General features: G+C 41.6%; 1 protein-coding gene across 11 annotated transcripts in view; it reads right to left on the minus strand.

Moving 5' to 3' along the window:
- The window catches only part of RHBDD1 (rhomboid domain containing 1), a 113733-nt gene that overhangs the window by 60736 nt on the left and 35037 nt on the right, over positions 1–17960 (minus strand). For 9 of the 11 annotated variants that reach the window (XM_022567841.3, XM_022567839.3, XM_022567837.3 and 6 more), the window contains one exon: positions 1317–1435. In XM_022567841.3, the coding sequence (XP_022423549.1) occupies positions 1317–1435 (119 nt within the window). The remainder of the gene's footprint in view (positions 1–1316; positions 1436–17960) is intronic. The other 2 variants (XM_089916286.1, XM_030760467.2) reach the window with 1 other exon arrangement.

Here is a 17960-nt window from a genome sequence, read left to right on the forward strand (position 1 = left end):
GCACACACACTAGAAACACAGTAATAGGCAAACATAGGAAAATAAAAATCTGCGTAGATGCAACACAATCTGTAAAAATCACCAGAAAGTGAATACAACCAGCTAATAAAAGCAACAGCACAGTGCTTGGAAAGCTTTCTAATATCATGAATATCATATGGTTCTCAAGAATACCAGTCACTGGCACAAACTGTGAAAATAAATTATTTATGGCTCAAGAAAAGGTAAAATAGTCTCAGAAGATTTCCCATGAATAAAAGTTGAAATACTGGGGACTTCCCTGGTGGCGCAGTGGTTAAGAATCCGCCTGCAATGCAGGGGACATGGGTTCGAGCCCTGGTCCGGGAAGATCCCACATGTTGCGAAGCAACTAAGCCTATTCACCACAACTACTGAGCCTGCGCTCTAGAGCCCGCGAGCCACAACTACTGAGCCTCCATGCCACAACTACTGAAGCCCACATGCCACAACTACTGAGCCCGCACTCTATAGAGTCCACGTGCCACAACTGCCGAGCCCGCGCGCCTAGAGCCTGTGCTCCAAAACAAGAGAAGCCACCGCAATGAGAAGCCCGCGCACCACAACGAAGAGTAGCCCCTGCTCTCTGCAACTAGAGTAAGCCTGTGTGCAGCAAAAAATAAATAAATTTATTTATTAAAAAAAAAGATGAAATATTGGAACTCATATGGTCTATAGAACAAGTGTTTGCAAAATATCAATAGTTTCCTTCTAAGTCAAGACCAGTATAGCATTTTCAATTAAGAGATCCAAAAAATTCATAGGTTTCTAAATAAAGTATTTTCATTGAGCATCAATTAGATGAAAAAAAAATTTTAATTAAAAAGCAGAAGCCACACTTCAAGCAATAACAGACTTGGTTTGGCCATGCATGAATATATGTCTCACCCGCCAAGGACCTAGTGGTCATTCTGAATTCTTTAAAATACTGGCCTTGCACTTCAGTACAGATTTGTCTTTCTTTTTTTAACTTTTCCTTGTACTTTGAATTCATGGAATATTACAGAAGAAAGCATATTTTAAACCCGCTTTAAGTCTCCAAATTTCAAGAAAATCATGGTTTTTGGTGAGTAGCAATAATGCTGTGGGTATAAGTGTGCAACGCTATTTGTCCCCTAAGAAAGCCTCAGGTTTAAAATTGGGGTTTGCAGCCTCTTCTTCGGAGCAGTGTGAGGAACAGCACCAGCTGGTTTACCTCTTGGTTTAAAAAGAGCCTATTAGGGAGCTCCTAAGCTGAACCACAGGGAACTGTTCCTGTTAAATGGAGATTCCCGTTAAAATGAAGATGAACTTCCAACCTGTCAGGCCAGGAGTGTTCTGCTCTGTACCTGAGCACGTCTCCATGATCCTCTTCAGAGGTCCGCAGGTGTACATTAGTCCAACAAGGATCCCGGCCAGATGCCCGGCGAAGGAAGTCCTAGGGGAGAAGGAAAGCCTTCGTGAGTGTTTGCTCTGCTGCGGACTAGCAACCGTCTTCGCATCGGCCCAGGGCGCGTCAATTAGTCACAGTCTGCAGGCTCTCTTCCACATCACGTGTTTCATGCTGAGCAGCATTTAACTTAGTCCCAAGAACAACATTTCCTATCTTACCAAAACAAAGTACAATGAATAACAACAATGACATGTTTAAAAGGCAATATCCCTCCTTCACCGAGAAAAGTGGGCTGGCTCCTTCAGAGCAGCAGAAGCATTTTGTTAAGATAACCCATTACACTTCTTCCAGTTTTTCCTCTGTAGCTCTTATCACAAAACATAAATGAAATGCATTTTCTCTGAATTAAATCTTGAATTAGCTAGCCACTGTGAGGGATGGGAGCTATCTGTGTTCACCACAGAGCAGACCGCTACGTTTTTACCCACCCCTGAGTAGTGAGGTGGAGAGCAAGAGAAACTCGGCGGAAGAGATGTCCACACTGGGCCCCCCTAGCCCCGCTACAAATATGCATCTTTCAGTCGCTCAGCCAAGAAAACCCAAAAATGTAAACTTCAAGCGTGAAAGATGAGATAGAGCATTAAATTGGTTCCACTCTTCTTAAAATAGCATCTAAGATTGGCAATCATTTCTAAATATAAATACAAGGCAAGCCTCAGCTAAGTATATGCTGAATGAGTAAAAGAGTAAATGAAAGAAGATCACCCAATGGGGCTCTCTGCCTCCCCCCAGCTCTTCCTCTCAATGCAGCCCATACCCTGCCATCAGTTACTCTCCCAGAACTGAGGTGAGGTCATGTATGTCACTGCCATGCTGTGGGGATCGCCGTCTTCTCCGTTGACAGGACGCTCTAGCCTGCAGTCAAGGCCTCCCAACGCCTGGCCCTGTCCACCTCCTCCTTCCACCCTCACCTGCTAAACCCATTCCCACAGACCCCCCCCCCCAAGTGCTCACTGGTGACCACAAGGCTAGGAGGAACAGCGCGCCTCTCGTAAAGAATCACGTCCCAGTGGAAGAGTTGCTCTTTCCTTCTGCTGCCTGGCAACTGAAAGTTACCAAGGAGCCGGATGTGAACTCCAAGGGAACAGTGACTTCTGTGGTTTTCACATATGTATGTCATACATCTAGGACTGTGCCTGGCACAGGACAGACACTCAAATATGTGTTGAATGCATGATTCCAGTGACCCAGGATGGTTTAAGCACCAAGAGCACCAGGAGGCAAGTAAAAACCGCTGCATCTTCAATCTCAGAGCGCTGGCTGTGCCATGGCAGTGACCGAACCGTGGTGCTGACATTGTCACCCACGCAAAACCTAGAATCAAATCCAATACACCTTGTGACCACGGCCACAGAGGACAGGGGAAAGAGGCCCTAAATGCCACAAGCAAGGCAGCCACAAGTGACTGTCATTAGCTCAGAGCCAGGGAAAGACTTGCTGGTTCTCAGGAAAGGAAAAGGCAAGGGAACACGTCAGAGAAAAAGACTAAAGGAAGCTTTCTGTAGACAGGACGGCACTGCCTCTTGTTCCCAACAGCCAAGTCGATCACACTATTGCCCAAACAAGGTCCTGCGTACGTCTACACACACCGCAAGTCACGCCATCTGTGCGTGCGTGCACATACACACACACACACACACACACACAATTATCCCTCAGGACAGCTATTATTTTCATCAAATATATCTACCTCATAGTATGTTTAACCTGATAATAAAAACATGGGATCAGATACTCAGTTTTCTTCAGGGAAGAATAGTATCAACTGTGCTTTCCCTTAGCTTTTCCAAAAAAACCCAAAATTGTACTTATTTTATTCTATTTTTAGGCTAAATACACTCTCCAACTAGTTCTAGGAATGGCAAAGAAAGTGGTAGTTTGAGGGAAACAAAGAAGAGGCCAGAATCAGTTTTTTAAAAACAGTAACCTCAATTTAACTGAAAAGAATAAAATACAGCAATATTTTTGAAACTTATTAAGCCAATCTTTATGGTGAATCATATAGATATAAAATGACAAGGAAGAAAAGTTTCAATTTTAAATCCCAACCTATTAAACAATCAACCTTGAAACTCATTTACAAGTTAGAGTCTAATATAGTTAAATGAATTTTTTCTCTCTCTAAATGGATTTGTAGAAGTCTGAGTTATAACCTAATTGCAAATAACTAGGAAAGGGAGGCTGGCAGACCAGAGACCACACAGCATTATCTGCCAACATTCAGCATTTTCCACAAAAGTCCCAACTCGACACTCTTGCTGTCCTTATCATTTTCTTCAAGCTCTATACTAGTGTGCTTCTTTTAAAATAAAAAAACGAAGAGGTAATGAGCTTATTCAGTCAAAACTGAGAACCTCTCAACATTACACACAGAAAGGAGAGGATACCGTCAATGAAAAAGGAATCATATGCTTGTTTCAAGACGTATGTTAACTTGCTCCATGCCGTAGGTAACCATGTGACCAACTACCTCTCTTGGCCCTCTAAGAGATACCCATGTCCTGAGAGAGGAAACAGACCTGCAGACAGGAAATGGAGCTGGGAACCACCTTCTCCCCAGCAGGATGGGGCAACCCAGTCCTAGGATTAGGGCACTTTATCCCCACCCCCAGGGGGTGCTGTGAGGCCACAAGGAGGCCCTGGGCTTCGGGGGAAGACGACACATCTGGGTGCTGATCAGTGGCTAGGAACTACCTTCAAATGTAACGGCTTTAGAAACAGACTGTGTTATGATCATAATTATACATGCTAAACACGTTTCAACATTTGTGGTGTCTGAGCATGCCCGTGGCTCCACAGAAGCCCTCCTGGAAGGCATGCACTCCCCTCTGTTCTTAGTTATACCTTCAGGCTGACACCCCAAGGGGCAGGCTGGGAAAACCCTGCTCTTAGGAACAGCTTATTCTTGACCTAAGCAGGTCTTAGGCTGGGACTGAGGATTTGGTGATGACCTGCCTCCTCACATCCTAATTTAAGGTAAGTCCTCAGGAACAGAACCACCATATTCAATGCTACATCCATGATCACACCTGGTACAGTAAATGGCCTGACACTAACACTCAGTAAACAACTACTGAATGAGTGGAGAAGTGGAATTAAAATAACACATAAAATGCACATATCTAATGTACATTACAACCGTATTCTAAAAACACAAGTCACACCGGTCACCAGTTAATAGCTGTTTTTGTACCAAATTTCACTGGGAGAGCTAATGATTGAACACAACACCTCCTCCCCTCCCTCCCCTGTGCACGCTTGGACAAGGTATTACACAAAACATGTGCTCGATTAACAGAACAACAGCACTAAGCCTATTATTATAGCTTAAAATCAATCACTGAGAAGCTTCACTTCTTCTGATAGCTCAGTAGTGACTCTTGAGAAAATCATAACAGCTATAATCAAACACTGACTGTGATGGTGCGAAGAGGTCACAAGAGCCCGATACACTGTTGCTGTGTGTGGTTACTCAGGTCGTACACTGCACACACTACTGTGAGAAGGCACATCACCTGTCCAGGGTCTCAACAGTTCCACAAAGTAACTGACAGATCCAGCAATCAAATTCAGATCATTCTATCTCAATGTCAGAGCAACTTAAGTACTGATGTAATTTCATCTAAATAGGGGACAATACCATAATCCAGTAGTTCTTAAACTTGTCCAGGTTCTAAACTCCTTTAAATATCTGACAAAAGCCATGAATCCTGTCTGCAGAAAGACTACACATACACAAAATATGTCATTTATAATTTTAAGAAGTTCATAGATGGCTTGCATCCTATCCACGGACCTCTCACTAAAAATCCTTGCCTAAAAACAATTCATCACAAACAGAAGAATTTCGAACATCAGCACCAAGTCTAAGCAGTTATATACTCAATTGGAAAAACATTTTGTTTATACTCAAATCCTAACACAGAGGCAGCCATTTACTTAGATTACTTAAGTTTATGAACATGTCCAATTTCTTTATTGGCCCATTGCTCTCTAATGGTGGAACCTACATCTGGGTTCAATTTATTTCTTTCTAAAATCCAACTTTCAGTAATTCTTTCAGTCAAAGTCTGAGACTAAAAAATTCTACTAGTCTTTGTATGTTCGAGAAGGTCCTTATTTCTGCATCCTGTTTTGTTGACAGGTGTAGTGATCTACTACTGCTGCTATGAAATGCACTGTCAATTGGCCAGTCATTCTTCTGCAGGTAATGTCTTTTCTCTCAGCCTTTGAGATTTTCCATTTGTGGTGGATTTACTATCATTATAGAACAATCATTCCAGGTGTAGATTTGTTTAATTTACCCTCCTTGAGATTTGCTGTGTTTTTTCAATCTGAGGTCTCATGTCTTTCTGGAATTCTGAAAAATCTTCAGTCATTGTTTTTTGTCCTATGGACCTCTAGATATACAGTACTTGTGTATTTCCTGACTCAGAGTGGGAGCTCACGTTTACAGACAAAACTATAAAAAAAAAAGAAAAAAAGATGAAAAGCAAATATCAAATCAATGTTGCTACATATTACTTACAAGGGACAGTGACGGTGGAAAGATAATTTGGGAGCAAAAGTAAGATTAAGATACTCTTGTGGATTACAGGTCAGTTATATCTCAATAAAGCTGAAAAAAAGATAGTATTGTGGGCTTTAGTTACACAAACTATATGCGGATATTATTAACACCACCACACAGTGTTCTTTCCTGTGATGCCAGCATTGGCCGATCCTCACTCCTTAAACAGGCTACTTGTAAGGCTGAGCTACCTTACGTGCTTATGCAAATGTTCCTGCTGTCATGTGCACTACTGAAGACTCAAAAACTAAAGCTATGATTGAAATCTGGGATAAGCTATACAGGTCCTCTGTTAAATGGCAGCTTCTTCCCACAGTTGAAGAGGCTGCCCTCTCAGGCACAGCTCAGAAAGCAGAAAATGAATTACTCTATGACATAACCTCCCGTGTATGCAGAGCAAATGACCTCATTAAGGGCGTAACTTGATGGAGACACAGGGTTGGACAAGGTAAGATAATAAGGCAAGGTAAAAGGCAATCAGCTAGAAGTGGCCTCTTGTACTGTACGTTCCAGAATTTCCTCCTGTAAAAGCAGTTACTATTACCAGATAGGGACTGAGCTGATCAGAAGCTCTGGGGTTTGGGGATCTTAATAAAAGGTCCCAGATTGGCATTAGAGCAACAAGATGTAGCAAGAATTTTTTCAGGTTTAATGAATGCCACTACAAAAAATCTTGATCCTATTGCTTCTTCCCAAGATAAACTATTCTTAAGCCATCTGTTTCTATCCGTGATGCTGTCTTCAACCACACCAGCCTGTGTCTTTGGCAATGGCAATCTGGGAGAGACTTGGTCTGTATGTCCTCTTTCTTTCTCTTACCATACCTCCCTCATTCTGCCCCCATCCCGCCCCACCCAGCCACCTTTGGCTTCAGAAGTAAAAACTAGTCACCTTCCAATATTACATCCTCGCAAAGGCAATGCAACCTCTACTACTCTTGCTGGTTTAATAAACATGGCTCCAACCTCAGACATAGGGTTGGGAGCTGACTGCTGACATTTACTTCGGTCCCGGACAAACATGACCTGGACAAAAACAAGCATTACAAAGGTGGAAGAAGTCTCTTTTACAAAAGAGCTTCCAATATAATAGACGATGCCCAGCAATTCCTTGGCTCTCAAGCCCATGTCTCTCAGCCGGGCAGGAAGAGAATTCCATGAGCTGGTTCAAGGAAGTAGCATTCATTCATTCATTCATCCATCCATCAAATATTCACTGACTGACTACTACATAAATAAGACAAACACAGTCACTGCCTCACAGATCTTACGATTTGCGGGGGTAACAGACACAGACACACACACACACAATAACTGCAAATTGTGGGAAGTGTAGGAAAGTGAGTCTCTTTTCCCTAGAGTGGTCTGGGATGGCTCTGTAGGTGGCATTTAAAGTGACACCCGCAGGATTTGGAGCTGGCAGGTCACAAGGTGAGGATGGCTGCTTCTGGCAGGGAAAAGCACGTATGGAAGAGCTGTGAGGCAGGGAAGAACTTGGTGATTTAAAAGCACTGAGCGGCTATCAGGTGGCTGAGCACAGTGAGGCAGTGTAAGGACATGGGGTACAGCATGCGATGAATTTAGAAAAACAGGTAAAAGTCAGGTCCTATAGGCCTTATGTGCCATGCAGAGGAATTTGGGTGGCTTGATAAGTACCTTGGGAGGCCACTGGAGAAGCTTAAACAGGAGAATTCTTAAGAGTGATCTAACCTGTCTGCTGAGAGAACAGACTCTAGAGAGGCAAGAATGGCCAGTGTAAGCAGATCAGGAAGGAGGCCGATGTAGCTCAGGTGAGAAACGGTGGCAGCTTGGGAGAGGGTGGCAGCAGTAAGAGTGGGCAGCAGTGAATGGCCTGGGGTCTGTTTTGGTGGCGGAGATAAAAGGACTTGTTGACGGATTCAGTGTCTGGGGTGAGGGAAAGTGAGAAAGCTAGGCTTCTGACTTGTGCAAGGAGATGCACGAGGGAACCACTTACTGAGATGGGGAAGGTGGGAGAAAAGGGGGAGGGTGCGGGGAGAGCCCAAGTGCTCAGTTTTGTTGTTTACTCCGAGATGCCTGCAGGACAATCAAATGGCAATATCTAGGGGAGTGTTCAGTAGGTAGCTAGATACCAAGTTGGAAACTGAGAGGAAGAATAATTCAGAATATTGCTCACATATTTCATTTTATTTGAGTCCTAGACCATTTGTATACAATAGGACCATGATATTATATCTTTAAGTATATGATATATAATGCATTATACGCACGTAATTATATGTATAATATCTAAAAACAAGATTTAAAGGAAATACATAAAAACAGCAACGGATAATATGGGGAAAATACATCCCCCTTTTTTTGTTCCAAATTTCTTATAATAGTGTTTTAGTGATTTCATTATTTTGTTTTTTGAAATATAAAGGGAACAGTAACTGAGCAAGGCTCCCATTTGAAAAACAATATTTCTCTCATCGTTGTGGCGGATAAATCTAAACATTTTCGTTGCTGTTGGGGTAAATCGTCAAGAAAGCTTTCCCCCATGTGGCACGTGCTAGTGCTTTTAAAACGAACTCCAGATGAAAATCATGATCACTAGCTTTGTGGTATTACTAAGTTTCTTTAGGAACTGTGTTGTTATTCCAATCTCCTTCAAAGCAAAATGAGAAGTTGTGCCCAATTAAATGAAAGAAACAAGTAAGTGAAATTACATGCAAAATAAAGGAATAACCCAGTACACTTAATTGGAGGACAGATGTTAAAGAGTCAGTGTAATTCTGTACGTGAGGCCGGTGTTCTTCTCCTCACCAAACTCTTCACATAATTAGACACCTCCTAGAGTCCCCTTTCCTGTATTTTCCATATCACTGCTGAGTAGATTCCAATTGCCCAAAATCTCTCCATCTGCTCTGCACTGCCCCCGGCCCAGTCCTGCCCCACCCCAAGCTTGAGCCATTTGCAAAAGCCATGCTTCCACTCTTCTCAACTTTGTATGCACTATTCCCTTTGCCCAGCTAAGCCCTAGCAAAACAGCCTTCCTGGTCTGCCTTCCCTCAGGACAAGGCAGGGGCTGCTTCTGGGCTCCTGCAGTATAGTCTGAGTTCCTCTAGCATTTAAGGACCTTCCCTGTCTGCTGACTTTTCTGCCGTTGCCCTGCTGCTTAAGCTACTGGCTACCAACCCTATCACACCCAATGCCCCCTTAAACCCAAATATTCTTTAATGCTCTTTCTATTTTCTTGTAATGGAATGTATAAATAACTTACCTACACACATACTTTTAAAAACACAGACACAACAAACACGTGCAATCTCAACACAACGCCCCAGTTGTAAAAATTAAGAAAGAAAATTTTAATTCACATAGTAAAATACTATGAATTATAAACGTTGAGGCAGAACACCACCAGAAGACATATAAAGTCGTCCTTTGCTTGCCCCTCTATGTACGGAATCTGCACGAAGGTGAGGTTAAAAAATGCAGGGAGGTACAGGTGGGCTTTCTGTGACTCAAACACCACAGGCAGGGTTCCACTGGTCACGTGATCTTACGTGAGGGTAACTAACTTTTGACTCCAAATAAAGCAAAGTATAATACAATTTTCCCTTCAGTTACATTTACAATTCAATTTACAATTTTCCTGGAAAAGTCACTGTATATTAAATCTATGCCAAAGAAAAAAAGTCTTTGCGTTTATATGAAAAACACAATCAGGTTTTAGGCTGGGATAATCACGAACAGGTTTTTTACCTACAGAAAAGTCCTTTCAACAGACTGGGGTGTGGGGTGTGCCGGACATTGCTGTTGAAGGGGACGGTCCTGCGCGCTGCAGGGCAGCCAGTACCTCTGGTCCTCACGCGCCAAATGCCAGTAGCACCTCCACTAATCATCATGACACCTACACACAGCCCTGTAAATGTCCAAGATCCTTCCTGGGGACCATGTGACCTATCCCAGTGGAAAACCACTAGCTTAGCACACAGCAAATGCTTATGAAATGTTTGTGGAACTGATGACCTTTAATCATTAGGCCTCAAAAATATTTCTTTTCGAAGTACGTCTCATGTGACCACATCATGCACAAATTCCAAGGATTCCAAGTAAATTTACAACATATTGAACTGATACGCAAGAAAACTTCCCACCACAACTGACATGCACGTGGGGAGCGAGACTGTTTGGAAGAGGCCGTGATCACTTCCACGCTGCGCTGTGGCAGAATAAATGCAGCTTGGCACATGAAACCACTCTGCCATCTGCTATTACTACAGACGAAAATATTTCTGGATACCACATGAATGATTATGTGCACATCACCTCCAGAAAGTAAATGTAAAATGAAAGAGAAGTTGGATTGTTTATAGCCTGATTTTAACATATGCTACTGTTATGACACAAATCGGCCTTTTGGAGGTATTTTCAGAAGCCGTGTCATAACTGGAAATCCTATGGCCCTATGGTAGCTGGGATCTTCGAGGTTGCAGGAAGAGACTGGCTTAGGTGACCCTGATTAATGCGAGTTCATCACGGGGTACACAAGGAAGAGAGGACGGCAAGTTCGACTGTGAACTGTGGCAGTAACTACGACACTGTGCTTGTACACCAGGACACAAATGGACAGGAAGCCCTTGCCAGGTGGTGATCTTAATCCACTGGCTCTCAATCCTGGCTACAAAACAGAATCTCTTAAAGAGATTCTCAAAGTTACAGCCCCCTGGACTCCACTCCCAGAAATTCTGCAGAATTGCTCTCGAGTGGGACCCTGACACTGTTGGGTTTGTTGGGTTACTTTTTGATTATGTTGTTTTTAATTTAATTTTAATTTTGATTATGTTGTTTTAATAACAACAATTTATGTTGTTTTTAATGTGTTGAGGTTGAGGACCATTGATCTTAAGCCAAAATTCAAATTCTAACGAGATTTCGGCTGGCATAGTAGGCCAATAAAAAAAACATTTTGAGTATTGGCAAGACTCTTCACCCTGCAAAGTACCCCACAGAAGTGACATCTGTTTCCCTCCTTGGGAAGTTGGTCTTAATATATTCCGAAATGCTGCAAGAGAAGTAGGTATAGCTTTGAAAATACATGCAAGGAAACATATGAACTTACTTCAAAAGATTTACAAGTTCTGTGTTCTTATAAAAACATGATAATTTAGCTAATGTACCCACATATTCAAGACAGTCATATACACACAGTCAAAGATGAAGACAGTAAAGAGCTAAGGTAACCCCTCAATCCCTAAATCCAACAGAAAGACTGGGAAAAAAAACTGGATCATAAAGCTAGCCTATAATTTCAGAAAAGGTAACTACTACTTGTGGTTAACTCTGGTCTGAATCAAAATTCTAACTATGAATGCCCCACCTACTATATGACTCAAGAGACCTGGGCATGCCATGCATATCACATTCTGCTCCTGTAGCAGCTTTACTGGTATGCCTGTAAGGCACAGTTAATGTTGAACAAGAGCACAGAACCACCACCTGCAAAGTTCTGAAAACCACCCATATTTGTTTATGCAAGACAACATGCTAGGCTGAACATCTATAGACAAAGTAACCCAGTGAAGCCACGAGACCCATGTGGGCTCATCTGAGGAACACTGTCACGATTAAAGATACACAGTTCCACCTCTGATGGAGGCCCAAGCAGGGCAGGTGTTCCCTCATCTCCCTTCCTGTCAGCTAGAGCACAACTGTGGGACTGACACTTGGCCAATGAGATACACCTCATTCCTAATCTTGAGAATATGGCGATGAGAGTCCAAGGAAGCAGTGGCAATGGCACAAGTGTCCATCCAGGTCTCACAGGTTTTTTTCCAGCCCAAAACTTCAGAATTCTCAACAATTCTAGAAGCTGCTTGGTGTCCTTCTAATAAGTCTTTTGTGGTTAAATATGCCAGAGTTAATTTCTGTTTTCAATCAAGAATCCTGACTGGTAAGGAACAGGTACATATATGGATGCCGAGGAGATATGTGGCTCTATCTTCTCCAGAATTGCTGGCCTTACGCCGATGTCAGACAGGAGCTGTTGGTCAACTCCGTCAGCATGTGGAGAGAGCTTTCCTGAGAATGAAGCTGTGGTGGACAAATTCTAAGATGGGCCTGGTGATACCTGACTCCTGGTATTCTTGCCCTTCATAAATCCTTTCTCCCTGAGCATGGATGGGACTACAACTTCCTTCTAACCAACAGAACAGAGCATGCCACTTCCATGATTATGTTACATAGGACTGTAATTTCTGCCTTGCTAGCAGACTCTTCCTTGCTGGCTTTGATGAAGGAAGCTGCCCTATGGAGAGATCCAAGTGTCAAGGAACTGAGACTCTGGCTGACAGCAGACAGCAAGGCTCTCAGTCCAACAACCCACAAGGAACTGAGTTCTTTCAAAATCTACATAAGCTTGGAAGCAGATCCTTCCTCAGGCAAGCCTTCAGATGAGACCTCAGTGCTGACTGACACCTCTGTTGCAGTCTCGCGAGAAAACCCGGAGCAAAAGACCCAGATAAGCCATGCCCAGCCTCCTGACCCACACATGCCATGAGATAATAAATGTGTGTTTTAAGCCACTACGTTTACTATAACTTGTTCCATGGCAATAGATAACTAATACAGAAGCCAACACAGGAAAAAACAGAGACAGAAGATAGAGAGAGAATCCTGACAACATTGCTTGAGTTGAATCCCAGCACATCTGATGTCTCTGAAACCCTGAAAAGCACCACTGGAAATTTTAATTATGTAAGCCAACAGAGGTCCTTTTCTTTGATCAAGTTAGTTTGAGCTGGGTTTCTTTAAATTGTAACTAAAAGAACCTCAATTAAAGTGTCCAAAGATGACAGAGGCAATGTAGAACCAACAGATCTCAAAGTCTCAAAGAGAATTCTGCTCTACACTATTTCAGTTCCCGTGTTGGCCAAGACTCCAGGTGGAATGGAGGACTTGAATATTCTAATAAAACTGTCAGAAAGGATGTTACCACACTAAAGAAATATTAACCCAGATGTTCAAGTCACTATGAATTTCCAGAACCTACACCCTTGGACTAGATACAGCTCCATTTGTCACGTGTGGGAGAAATAAAAATAAAATTGCAAGAATTAAAAGAGAAAATACACATAAAAGTGTCCCATATAATGCCTAATACATTGTAGGTATTAAGCAAAATTGTGAGTCAAAATCCACCCACCTCACTTTTTTAAACTGAAAAACACTATTTGTAATTACTCATTTACTATCTCTACTCAAGAGCTCTTTGAAATCCATAGATACTTTTATCCAGTAAGGTGTTATTCTCAGGGACTCTGATGTGCTCAGACTTGTGTGAGCTTCATCAACCCTTCTTCTCGTACCCACAGAAGACAGCTCAGGGGCACTGAAGTGGTGGCAGCTCTTCCAAGGAGCCAGACACTGATTTCAGGACCTTCCTGTGTTGTATTTTTAGTCCTCCCAACAAACCCATGAGATGGGTGCTGTTACTGGCCCCACTTAACTGATGAGGGACAGCAGAAGCGGCACTCAATACGTGTGTGTTGAAAGGAGAACTGAGTAATGGATCCATCCCCAGTACCGCTCACTGATGGATACACCTCTGCCTGCCTTTGCTCAGCTTCTGTGCGTCTAGGAGAGCATAAGTAGGATGTATAATCTGCCATGAGGAACATGAGAACAAGGCTCCACATATATAACCAGGAGCCATATAACTGTTCATGTAACACAAGTCTAACAATATAATGGATCATGTTTTACCCACAAAACACTTCCAAAAAATGAATTAATCTACTCTGATTTCTAATTTGCACCTCTCAACAAACTTTTTCAAGAAACAATGTGTGCCTTTTTCAAATCTACTGAAAAATTTGTTTCACCAGGTGGTTTTAATCTTCTTTACTATTTTCTAAGAACTTCTGCCGCCTGTTCCCCATCCAATCTTTTTTTTTTTTATTGTCGATTCTGCGCTGAACCTTAAGAAAACTCAACTGAAACTGACATGCAAAAATCTATGAAATCCAGATCAAGCCATCATTAAAAACGAAGACCTCTGAGGAGGATCTTAGAATAATATGGACCACAGGAAGAACACCTCTCTCATTAGTTGGGCAGTCCACCTCTACCTGACAGGGAACAACAGCTCTCATGAGTCTTTTCGGACTGAATACAGCAGTGCCCCCTGGTCCATGATTTTGCATTCCAAGGTTTCAGTTACCCAAGGTCAACCGTGGTCCAAAAATGTCAAATGGAAAATTCCAGAAATAAACAATTCATAAGTTTTAAATTGTGTGCTGTTCTGAGTACCATGATGAAACCTGTCACTGTCCTGCTCTGTCATGCCCGGGGTGTGAATCATCCCTTTGTCCAGCATGTATGCCTGTTAGACACTGAGTAGCCATCTGGGTTATCAGATCGACTGTCACGGTATCACAGGGCTTGTGTTCAAATCACCCTTATTTTACTTAATAATGGCCCCAAAGCACAAGGGTAGGGATGCTGGCAATTTGGATCTGCCAAAGGGAAGCCATAAAGTCCTTCCTTTAAGTGAAAAGGTGACAGTTCTCAACTTAATAAAGAGGAAAAACTGTACGATGAGGTTGCTAAAATCTACGATAAGAATGAATCTTCTGTCCATGAAATTGTGAAGAAGGAAAAAGAATTTGTGCTAGTATTGCTGTCACACCTCAAACTGCAAACGTTTGGCTATCATAATGTATGATAAGCGCTTAGTTAAGATGAAAAAGGTATTAAATTTGTACAATAAGATATTTTGAGAGAGAGACCACATTCACATAACTTTTATTACAGTATATTGTTATAATTGTTCTATCTTATTATTGCTGTTGTTCATTTTTTTCTGTATCTAATTTATAAATTAAGCTTTATCATAGGTATGTATGTAGAGGAAAAACATACATATAGGGTTCAGCACTATCCATGATTTCAGGCATCCGTTGGGGGTCTTGGAACGTATCCTCGGAGGAGAAGGGGGGCCTACGGTACTCAGAATGAGCCAATCCTGTATCATTTGAAACATCGTTGCCAACAATGTGCGTTAAATAGTGTATAATCAGTATGCTCAAGACATTGATAGCAACCATATGTGGTGTGCTCAGAGAGACGCGGGAGTGGAATTTATGAATTTTAAATGAACTTTGACTGTTTCTTAGGGCAGATCTTTAAAATTACTGCTACAATGCAAAAAGCTTAAAGACAGGTGTTTTCAACCTTCCTGTGTCTAGTTACAACCCTCCAATCACTGTGGTTGTGACTTGAGCCATTTCTCAATCCCTGCAAACACACCTTCAATCTTTTGCCATGAAAGCCATTTAATGCCTAACTCTGAGATTCTCAGATTAGAGATCTGATAACTCCAGAACATGACTAAGACCGCTATTATTAGTGTAAAATGCCTGAGGAAAACAAAACCAAATACGAACCATAATAATGACCATGATGAAGGAGAAAATTCTTCCGCTTTCAGAAAAACCACAATTCTTTATTGGCAGGAGGAAGAACTGTACAGAGGACCACACATGCCACTTAGCTTTTCCCCATAAACAAGTTTTCCTGGATAAGATCAGGAGAAATACGAGAGGAGCAATGAGTCAATGAGAAATGTGACGAAGACTCATCATAACCTATGATCCTTACTTTTTCACTCCCAATTAGACTCCTGAATTAAGGAGGAGACTTAGTATTCCACAAGGTTATTTGGCCACCACCTATCCGGGTAGGCAAGCTCTTAGGAATCTCACACTTATTCAAAGTGAACTGTCTTCCACGTGGACTCTCCCCTCATCCCTCACTCAGCAGCACACAAGAGGGAAGAAAAGGGGAGGAGGCTGCCATGAGTCAGTGATCAGGTTAGATAAACCAGACACGGCCCCTATTAGAAACCTACCATAAGTACACACGTGGTACCTGTGCTGAAACGACTTTAAGGCAATTCTCTAATGGGAAAATACAAAAAAAACAAACAAAAAGAGAAACATTAGTAACAGAGAATTTCCATCAACACCATACTGGTTATTAGTAAAAAGATGTATCGAATAGTGTTCATTTCTAATTCATAGACTCCACTAGTATATTCAGTACAAAAGAGCACTGCAAGTTTATAAGGCCATTTTTCTGCCGCCTGCATGGTACTGAATTATTTAAAACTCATTTGAAAAACACACACACCTGACAGCTTTTAAAATATCATTTCACAACACCGTTTTCAACATCTATAAAAATATGTGCTAGAAAAGCAGATTCTATATACTCTGTCTTTCATTAGCAAGTCCTGAAGTATTTTTACCCACTGGTGCATCACACTTCACAAAATCACTTCAGAGGAACAGGAAGTAATGTGAGCCTTTGTTGAGAGTTCAAGTTACTTGGTTTATATCATACAATGAATTTATATCACCCTCAAAGTAAAATTAACTGCTTCACCAAAATCTGCACAATGTCAGTTACACTAGGACATCTTCCCTCAAAAGTTACAGGATCTAAGCCCTCACAAACTGACTCAGTAAGATCTCATCAAATAAATTCTACAACTTTGGATGCAATACTGATGTTGGAATACACCTTAGAAACTCAAAGACATTTTAAAGATTATATATCAATATTGTTTGGATCATAAAATCTCTATAATGTTTTCTTTTAAAAAGAATTTTTGAGTTTAACAATATTAGTCCAAAACTTTAATAATAAAAAAACAGTGATCTCTTAAAACAGAAAAAAAAATTTTTTTAAATAAATTTATTTATTTACTTTTGGCTGCGTTGGGTCTTTGTTGCTGTTGCGCGGGCTTTTTCTAGTTGCGGCGAGTGGGGGCTACTCTGTTGCAGGGCACAAACTTCTCACTGCAGTGGCTTCTCTTGCTGCGGAGCACAGGCTCTAGGCACGCAGGTTTCAGTAGTTGTGGTGCGCGGGCTCAGTAGTTGTGGCTCGTGGGCTCTAGAGCGCAGTCTCAGTAGTTGTGGTGCACGGGCTTAGGTGCTCCGTGGCATGTGGGATCTTCCAGGACCAGGGATCGAACCCATGTCCCCTGCATTGGCAGGCAGATTCTTAACCACTGCACCACCAGGGAAGCCCCAGAAAAAATTTTTTTATGAAAATATACATCCTTTTAGAAGTTGATTTAGCTTCCTCCATACCTACTTACATCTGCTTTTTCATATCTACAGTTTCAAGTTTTCCTTCTAATTTTCTTAATTAAACCTGCCATAGACTTGTCCATTTGATTCGTCTTTTTAAAGATATGGCCCTCCAATTATATCATTTTTTTCCTTTTTAGTTTATTAAATTTTGCTTTTATCATTATCAATTTCTTCATCCTCTAGTCTTGTATTTATTCCTTCTCTAGCTTCTTAAATTGAGGACTTCATTTATTTACTTTTAAAACTTCCTTGCTGTATTATAAAAAGCACTTAAGAGTTTGACATGGAGTGCTCTCATTGTTCATTTCTAAAGGTTTTTTTTTTTTAACTTTCCTCTTAATCATGGAGTTATTTAAATTTCCAAGTGATTATGAATGATTATCGGAATTTATTTTTTCCTTTTACTGATATTTAATTTTTAAAGTCTTTATTATTACTTTGTGATCAGAGAATATGGCCTATAAAATCTCTATTTTTAGATGTGATTGAAGCTGCCTTTGTAGCCTGGTACAAATCCCTGTTTATCTTATTATCTCATGTAGGAATGTGTGGTCTCTGTGTAAGATGAGGCTGAGCTGACGGGCCCAGGCACTGCTGGGCACTGAGGGGCGCTTCAAGCATTCTAGCCCCCTTGCTGAGCTGCCTCTCAAGCCTCCTGAGTGTTGTTTTCTTTTTCGTCCATTTGAATTGACTTTGCCTTCTAACTCAGCACTCAGGTTTTGCATCTGACTTCTTTCCTCTCTAGACTTCTGAACTCGGGTCAGTAACTCAACAATTTACACTTTGCCTATTATCTTTAGTTGGGCCAGCCACCC

This window comes from Delphinapterus leucas, chromosome 8, assembly GCF_059928025.1.
Source record: "Delphinapterus leucas isolate spDelLeu-1000000601 "Yukka" chromosome 8, BTC_Dleu_Yukka2, whole genome shotgun sequence".
In the NCBI taxonomy this organism is placed as follows: domain Eukaryota; kingdom Metazoa; phylum Chordata; class Mammalia; order Artiodactyla; family Monodontidae; genus Delphinapterus; species Delphinapterus leucas.